General features: G+C 30.2%; 1 protein-coding gene across 1 annotated transcript; it reads left to right on the top strand.

Moving 5' to 3' along the window:
* Window positions 1-2,945: 2,945 nt before the first annotated feature.
* Window positions 2,946-5,291, top strand: LOC101211509 (BAG family molecular chaperone regulator 1). The gene is made up of 4 exons (XM_004142248.3): window positions 2,946-3,265; window positions 4,051-4,307; window positions 4,491-4,637; window positions 4,752-5,291. Exons 1-4 carry the CDS (start codon window positions 3,091-3,093, stop codon window positions 4,980-4,982), a joined length of 810 nt encoding a protein of 269 aa, XP_004142296.2. The 5' UTR covers window positions 2,946-3,090; the 3' UTR covers window positions 4,983-5,291.
* Window positions 5,292-9,841: the final 4,550 nt, after the last annotated feature.

Below are 9,841 nucleotides of genomic sequence, written 5' to 3' on the forward strand. Positions count from 1 at the left end.
CTCACGCATCATTTCTTTAAGATAATTACCTAAAATATAAAATGGGAAAGTTGGGGTAAGATACAAGCATCATGCATTCTAATTAAGCTTCACACTCTACAACTATGCACTCACTCCACATTAATGATAAAGTTTTAATTTAAACTGTGTATAGAAGAGGTAAAATATTTAAATGATAAATTTTATACTATATCACATAAACGTAGATAATTCTAATCTCTTTTAGTCTCATGGATTCAACTATAATCAAAGATAAATAAAGTTGAGAACTCTATCAAATATTTCACTATACTTTTCATTTGAACAAGGTATTTAACCCACCATCAACTATACGTACCTTAGAAATTGATATTAAAGTGATTTCAAAAGCCTTACAAAATCCATGATCAAATTGTTGATAGTAATAAATAATGGCTACTTTTCTAGAGGAGTATAGACAGATCTTTCTTTCTTTTTCTTATTCCCATTCGATATTAATTCTTTTTTGTGGCGGATCCAAAAACTCTATTGATAAAAACTTATAGATATATATCAATATCTAAACGATCTTGGTACATCATTTTGTACAAAACCTACCAAATCGTTTAGATCTTGATACACGATCTTGTGTACTAAGATCATTTAGATATTGGTACATAATCGTTTAGATCTTGGTACACGATCTTGTGTACTAAGATCGTTTAGATATTGGTACATAATCGTTTAGATCTTGGTAAACGATCGTTTAGATCTATCACTTATTTATCTGGGATAGATATTGATCTATTTTTGTCTATCTAAGATAAATGATTGATTGTTTAGATTTTAGTACATGGTCGTATACTGAAAAAAGAAAAAGAAAAAAGAAGATGAGAGATGACAAATAAGGAAAAGTTGTGGAAGAGGAAACAATGAAATCCCAATAAAAAAGAAGTGATAATATGCATAAGGAGAAGTAATAATATGAAAAAGATGCCCATGAATTCAATACTCGTTCTTTGAAATTCAAAACAAACAAAGACAAGTCTTGAATTTATGATAAAACAATGGTAGCTTTATGAGTCTTTTTTTTTTCATTTTTTTTATATGGACCGTAAATATTTTCGTATGTTCTTCTATATATAAATTAAACCTGCTTAACCTTACAAAAGAAGAATGTCAGTAACATTCAAATCTTTCTATAAAGAAATAGTCCCAAAGATAAATGCATCTGTTTTGGCCTTTGGAATTGGAGAATGCAGGTTTCAAAGTGGGGAAATGGTCTTAAATTGTTGGGACTTTTGCAAAAATTGCAAAAAGAATTATGAAAATAAAGTCCATGTCACTATACTTTTTAAATTGCAAAAGTAACAAATTTAAAAGTGGATAACTCTTTGATGTTCATCTAATAACCCTTTGATATATCTAATTACTTGTCGTATTTGTCGTATTTGCAATATGCAAAAAAGAGGTGCTATGGGACTGCTTTTTTCTAATTCTTTTTGTCATCTGATGCATTTTCCTAAACTTCTTCGTACAAATCTTCAATCTCTTCTCGTTATTCAACCTTTCTAACAAAAACATCAACAAATATTTTCTAAAATAGCAAAATATTGAAACTCTTTATAAAATATAGAAAAATTCATCAAATTCTCTATTACCCATTTAAAAATTTTGCTACATTTTTAAATAGTTCAATTTTTCTTCTATTCATAGCATTCTCAAATGATAGTTCAAATTTTCTTCAATTCATAGCAATTCTCAAATGATTGATCAATATATAAAATTAAAAATAACAAATACTTAAACTTTAGTCTATAACTATTTGATTTCATTAGCAATTATTCTGCTTCCAAATATTAACAATTTAGTTTGTACCTTCGGCAAAAAAAACATAATTATTTATCCTCTAAATATTAATAATCAAGTAATAATTTAGGCTTTATATTTTGTGTTTTATAGTGCTTTAATATCCTATCGCCTTACAGTTTATAAGTGTTAATTTTTATTACCTTTATATTGATCTTTCTACTTTATAAACAAATTTGATTTTGACAAGTGAATGCATCTGTGTGTTGTAATAAATTTCAATATATCTTATCATAATTTTCATAACGTAAGCTAAATCATTAGAGGAACTCATAAGTGATATCAATCCTTTAATTACTAAAACATAATTGAAAGAATAAATGGATGTAAATTAGAAGTATCTAAAGTTGTGAGAGCATATAAGAGTTTTTTAAGCAAATAAATAGTTTGAAATTATTGATAAATTGACAATAAACCCTTTCCCAATGTGAACTATGTAAAAGGTTATATCTAGTTGGCGAGCTGGCTCTAACATGTTTAATAATCAATTCAAAAGTTTAAGTTGATAAGTGACGGTAAACTTAATATAATATCTATTTCCTTTCTATTACAAACTTGAAATATGAAAAAGCAAAACGAGTACAAATGCATATTAATTATATTGGAAGGAAATAACACAACTGTTTGAACACACAACCTCCGAAATCACACTGCTCTAATATCATCTAATTAAATCATTGATTGCCTCTAGATTCAATGAAAACAAATTTAATACTCTCCTCCACTTATGAACTTGAAAATATAAAGTGAAACGAGTAGAAATGAATATTATTTGGACAAGAAACAACGCTACTAATAAATGAAGACAGACTAACAATAAAATAAACATAAATTTGACCAATGATTTATTTAAGTAAAATTTTACTATATACTTCATTTTCCCTAAAAATAGAAAATCCCTTATTTATCAAATTTAATTTCAGGCCAATTTGTCTTTTTTTTTTTTTTTTTCTTTCCCTTTTGTAGATTAGATTCTTCCTTCCCACACTAAAAAATAGTTATATATGTGGCCATTTACACTCTCACTTTTCCCTTTTGTCTACAAATTCCCATATTCTCTCTCCCTCTTTAAACTTTCTCATACATTTGTTCCAAAGCAATGAATAAAAAACACAGTTCCTTTTTATGATTCCATAATTGATCTTTTAGCAAACCCCAAGATTCTTTCTTCATCCCATGGGTTTCCTCTTTGTTTCCAAAATAAAACAGTGTGTGTGACACCAAACAGAAACATAGAAATTAAATCAAAGGTTCAGCAAAAGTATGATTTCAATTGAAAATCAAAGACAGAGAGTTTCAGAATTGGAAATTAGACCTGGAGGAATGTTGGTTCAAAAGAGGGATTTTAATTCAAATCCTTCTTTTCCCACCATTAAAGTTAAGGTTAAATTTGGCTCTTCTTATCATCATATTCAAATCAACTCCCATGCAAGCTTTGGTAACACTTTTTTTTTTTTTAATCTATTTAATTTGTTCATTTTGTTGTGTGTTCATATGATTCAGCGTTCTTCAATACTTCATATAGAATTTTCGTAGTGGATCTAGGTTCTATATTGAACATATATTTTGATATGGTTTTTTTTCTCTTTTTAGTCCATGCCTTAAACTATATTATGTATATTTTGGTATTAGAAATTTTTTGTTAATTAGGATTGGGTGTAAACTGAACTTATATTATAGAAAGGTTCATTTTAGATAAATAAATTGCGTTTTGGGTAAATTTTAGGTTAAATTAAATAAAGAAACTACCTTTATTTTTCAAAAAAAAGTAATAATTAAATACTCCCTTTTTAATTTCAAATTTTCATAAATGTTTCAAGGGTGAAATGAGATTTGAGTAGAATTCTTACAATTCTCTAAGAAAATTTGAAACTTGAAAGGGATGAGATAAATGGTATAGATCAATGGTGTAGTGATCATCATGTCCACCTTTCGACTTCCATTCTAATGTCACCTTGATATTGTTGTAGGTCGTCCCAATTTTCGCTTAACATTTATACCGAATTTCATTACAAAAATGTTTGAAAGGTTACATGGAAAATATTGTAGATTTTGTCATGATGAGGGAATATTGAGGTGGTTTTTTATTTTTTGAATTTAGCCTAAAATTTAGATATAAAATCATGCCAGCTCTGTTTGATTTTAAATGGGATAATTTCTTCAGATTTTAAAATCGATGTTGTTGGAGCAATAATAATATATAGTACACAACATTTTGGGCAGGCGAATTGAAAAAGTTGATGGCTGAGCCAACAGGGTTGCACCCAGCAGAGCAAAAGCTAATATACAAAAACAAAGAGAGGAATTCAAATGCTTATCTAGATGTGGCAAGAGTTAAAAATGGCTCAAAAATTGTGTTGGTTGAAGACATTTTAAGCAAAGAAAGAAGATGCGTTGAAATGCTTACAAACCATAAGTTTCAAATATCCTCCAACTTGTTAAAAGAAATAGACTTGGAAGTCAATAAACTCTCTCAAGAGGTATATATATATAAACTTCATACAGCACTCTTTATTTTTCTTCGGTTAAATTATAAATAGGTCCCTTTAGTTTGAAATTAAAGGGTTGTAATTTAGTCCTTTTCTTTTAGTAGAACTTCAAAAAATTGTAGGTGCTAAATTTGTAAAACTATTCCTCTGGGTTTATGTTTTGTTTGGTGATAGGTTGGATCTGTTCATGTGAAAGCTTGTAAAGAAGGGAGAGTTTCTGAGAAAGAAGTGGATGATTTGATTGAATTGCTTATGAGAAAATTGATACAATTAGATGAAATTGAAGTTGTGGGAGATCTGAGGCTACAAAGAAGACAACAGGTAAATATAAAATAAACATTCTGTAACAAAGATAAAATAAATATTTTGTAGCTCATACGTTAAAATTATAATTTAATTTAAAATTAACTAAGTTAATTTTAATATTTGGAAAAGGTGAGAGAAGTTCAAAAGCAAATTGAAAGTCTTGACATGATGAAGCTACAATATTGTACCACTCTCAATAGCAAAAATGAAATTGGAATTTCAAAAAATGGTGGTTTTATTTCTACTACAAAGGCAAAGCAAAATTTGAAGCCAAGGCAGCAATGTTTGAGAATACTGAAGGAAACTCCAAGGAATTCTGAACCTGTGGTTGTGACAACTAAATGGGAAACTTTTGATTAGCAATAATATCATCACATACTTTTAAACCACAAAAAAAATTAATGTTGATCACATTCCATATATGTACCCTTTGTTTTTCTTTTTCCTCTTTCTGCCTTTCAAATAAATGTTGCATTAAAATCCAAAAGAAAGAGAGAAAAAAATGCAAAGTACTATTGAAAAAATGAGGCATAGCGGAAAGAAAAATTGTTGTCACGTGCTTGAGATGAAGCACGGCGGCTGACATCTTTAAAAGGGTTAGTTGTCACCAATCTTTTTTTCCACTGTGATTGGACACCTAAAAATAAAATAAAATAAATTTTAAACTTTTATTGAAAAGAAAATGATCTACGAAAACTAGAGTTGAATTCGAGAGTTATTTGTGAAATAGTAAGGTGTTAGCACTCCTTAACATACGTAAAAAAAACGGCGAGAGAAATTGAAAATATTAGTTGAAAAACATTATGTACATCTTCTTGAAACAATGACTTGTTTTATTCTTATTACTCCAATATTCGAAGCAATGATCCTCTAAAATGAAAGAAAGAAACTCCATCAACCTAACTATAATGAGAAACTTTTTTTTTCTAACCTCGAGAAAGTGAAAAATTAGTACAATTTCTTAAAATCCGTCATCGACATAGTCTTCCAATAAAGAGATTTTTTTAAAAAACATTAATTCAAATCATTTTATTTATCAAACCTCGAACTCTCAAAGGTGTGATATCTCACCTCAAGAATTTTAGGAAATAAAACTCTCACATTTCCTAAATTTCGTCGTAGGATTTTGTTTAAGGAAAACATATAAGTTATTATAAAATATTGATTAGGAAACCTGGAAATGATGATTAAATTTTGAAATTTTTGAAAGCATACAAAATTTATAACATTCAAGATAAATTTTGTAAATGATTATGAAAAAAAGAGTTTTGGGAAAGATTTTAAATTTGAGAGAATTTTAAATTAGAATGATTTTATAACATTGAAAGTTCTATTTAAGATGAGTTCTAAATTTTAAATAGAAAACAAAATAAAATTCATATGCCATATTAAATTATTAGACATGCACGCATCAACCCATGACTTATAATACTGAAGGAACTAGTGAGTAGAGTCAAAAGCATTGAAACTGATGGTCATCATTGGAATAGAAGTAGAGATGATCTCAGAAAATATAGATGCAATGTTGAAGATGGTTCTAAGAGAAAAAGCAAGAAGAGAAGCAATCAATCAAGGATCAGTAAGGAAGAAGAAGAAAAATGAGGAAGAGAAGGCAAGAACAGAAAGGTTAGAGAAAGAAGAAAAAGAATAGAGAAGGTAGAAGAAGAAATACGCGAGACAGATGCCACCTCGTCCATTAAGAAAACAGAATTTGAAAGGACCGCAAGGAAAGCCCAAGAGAAGGAGAAAGTGAAATATGGGCTTCTCAAGATTAAGGTAAAGGCACGAGGCGTTAAGGTCTTGGCTGAAGAAAACAAGGAATGTAAGTTGAAGGAGTGGGAAGAGCTCTTCAAGAAGGCAGAAAAAGTGGCCCTCTCTGCGAAGAAGGGTAAAGGAAAAGAAAAGACAATTGAAAAACACTACGAGGAGTTCAAGAAGAAGAAAGATGAGTTAAGTCCTTTGGAGGATAAGGTTGTGGAGAAACCCTAAACATTCATAGAATCATTCCAAATGGCTTAGGACAGATAGCAATTGGATTTTAAAACGCATAGTAAAAGTTTGAAATGTGCGAGATGTGTACAGGATAAAAACCAAGGGCCTAAGATTTACTAAACATGCATAGAAACACTCCAAATGGCTTAGGAGGTATACCAATTTAATTTCCAAATGCATAGTGAAAGTTTAGAATATGCAAGATGCGTGCGAGATGTGTGCGAGATAAAACGTAACAGCCTAATAGACATGCACATAATCATACTGCAAATGGCTTTTGAGGGGTTGCAATTTGATTTTGAAATCCATAGTGAAAGTTTAGAATGTGCGAGATGTGTGCGAGATAAAATATAAGGGCCTAATAGACTTACTAAATATGCATAGAATCACACCAAATGACTTATTAAGGGTAGCAATTTGAATTCAAAATGCATAGTAAAAGATCGGAACGTGCGAGATGCGTGTGAGATGTGTGCGAGATAAAACAAAAATAAGTGCATAAGAAGCTTACTAAACTAAATTGCTTTCACTCCTAAACATATATTGTAGCACCCTTGAATGTGATTCCTAGGCATATATTAGAGTTGCATTTTTCTTTAAATAATATTTTTGTAAATTAAGGTATTTTAAACTTAATTACCTTAAGTTGATTTATTTATGTTGGAATTATTGATTGGGGTGATATTTTAGATAATTGGTGAGAATTTTTGTTTTTGTGGAAATTAGAATTTATTAAATATTCATTCGAAAAATATTTAATCATTTATTAAAATTAGAATTTTGGTGTGGGTAAAGTTTTGTTTTTGGTTGAATGATTTGAGTTAATTATTTTAGTGAGATTGAAGGATTTTGGTTAATTATATATAAATATATATATTTAAATAAATAAATTTTGGATTAAAAATAATTATATTATCACAATATAATTATTTAAAAGAGTATATGATATTGTTTTTGAAAAAAATATATAATGGTTGATTTGATGGATATGAAATAGGAAAAACAACATAATTTGTTATGGAAAAAAGGAAAAGGAAAAAGAAGTAATTAAGTAAAAACGAACTAATAATAATTAATAATAATACATTTGACAAACAAGTTTAGCAAGTGCCCTGAGATATATATATACACATATATAAATGTATGTATAAGTTTGAAGTAGGAAGTAGCATACCTATAACGCGTGTGGAAATCCCATGATAGTATATTTTGTCTTAGTTAACTTCTTTTTCCTCTTAGCATGTTGGATGTCCAATGCTCATTTTAAGGTACTAAGCATGCACTCGAAAACAATTCAGCCTCAATCATAATTGTCAAATGTGTTTCAATCATCAACAATCTTTATAAAATTATGGTCCACTTTGGTTCGCCTATCTTTTTCTGACATAAAGTACACCAAAGCTAATTTAACCATATCATCGTCATCACCCTTGTATTCCAAAAATATGTCCTCTAAGTCACTTACATAAATAGACTATTTGTCTTTGAATAACTTCTCCAACAATCTACTATTCCTAGTCAGCTGAATAGACTCCTTTTTAGTATCCCATAGACCCGTTATGATGTTAAACTCTCTCTTACCAAAAGTACACACAACACCTCCTAACAAGAAACTTAACCTCTAAACATTTTGGCCGCATAGCTTGTCTTCGCCTAATCTTATTTGCTCACTTAACACAAACTAACGTCACAACTCCTTCAAACGCTAAGTCAAAACACCAAGACACTTATAACAAGCCTCCTTGCCTAACACTCAATGCCTAGGACATTCTTTTAGAGGTTCTCGCCTAGCCTTAACGCCCAAAGCCAAACAACTCCACGCATGAGATTGTCCTTTGAAGCTTCTCCACGCCAACAACTTCTCTTATCGCCTAGGCCATGAGCAAAATGCCTAAGTCTTCACCAAAACACCTACAATTTATATTATAACCTCTCAACACTTAGTCAAATTTTCAAACAACAAGCTTCTCTTCTTCCTCTTTTGGCTCCCAAGTATAAGCTTAACACTTGGCCAAATTTCCTTTCTTCTTTTCACCTAACAAAGAACAACAAACACTCAAGTTCTAATAACACTTAACACTTAGAACTTTTAAAGAGTTTCAAGAACTAGGGTTTACATAATCAATATTTAGTAACCAACGGGTCATTCCACTAAAGTCTCGTAGTTGCACTCTCTTCACTATAGATAAATTTATGTTCATCTGATATAACCATGATCATTAAGTTAATCCTTCACATGTTGTTTGTAATCTTGGTCCGGTCAAAATACCATTTTTCGCTCGAGATTATTAATCTTGCTCCTTATGTCACACTGATCCACTATTGAACAATTGGTTTATGGTCCAACCTATAAACCGAATCCCTTTCGGGTCAATGAGAGGGTGGGTCTCCTTGTTCAAGACTTGGATTCAGTCCTTAAGCGAACAACCTATTTACTAACTCTAAAGGGTATGAGTGAATTTTGTCTTACACTTTATGTTCCTAGTCATCCACCTGATATTACATCTAAACTGGGAGGCTTGTCAGGCCAGCGCCACTGAGCTGTCATTGCCTATACATATCTAAGGATAATTTCGTGTGAACAAAAGTTAATAGTTAGCTTAGGATTAAAATTAAGTTACTTAGGTCATTATAATCAAAATAGTCAGTTTTATATATTCAACAATGTTATAACTTAAAAGTGACTGTTTCATAGTTCCAGTCCTATGTAAACTCTTTAAATAGGATGGCTTCACTTCCATGTCTCTATATGAACAATTCAGGATCACATCGTTCATATTAGCTACAAAGCGGGCCACATCCATACTATCTCCAAAATAAGTTGCCCAACCTTATTCAAACACTATAAACCATTTGGGCTATATACTCGAACTTGATCCATGTTTATGTCTTTACATAAAGTTCAAGTGTGCACTAGATAACCTCAAGACCTTAGTTTATTGGATTCAAGATTATAAAATTTTATTTTCACTAATAAGTCCTCAATAACCACTTTATTGAATAGAATATAACTCTAAACTACAAACTACGAGTTTTAGAACATAAATTTCAACACTAAGAGACTTACCAAATATGCATAGAATCACTCCAAATGGCTTAGGAGAGGTAGCAATTGGATTTCGAAACGCATAGTAAAAGTTTAGAATGTGCGAGATGTGTGCGAGATAAAAATCAAGGGCCTAAGACTTAATAAACATACATAGTAATGCTCCAAATGGCTTAGATAG

The sequence above is a fragment of the Cucumis sativus genome, chromosome 5 (genome assembly GCF_000004075.3).
Source record: "Cucumis sativus cultivar 9930 chromosome 5, Cucumber_9930_V3, whole genome shotgun sequence".
NCBI classification, from domain to species: domain Eukaryota; kingdom Viridiplantae; phylum Streptophyta; class Magnoliopsida; order Cucurbitales; family Cucurbitaceae; genus Cucumis; species Cucumis sativus.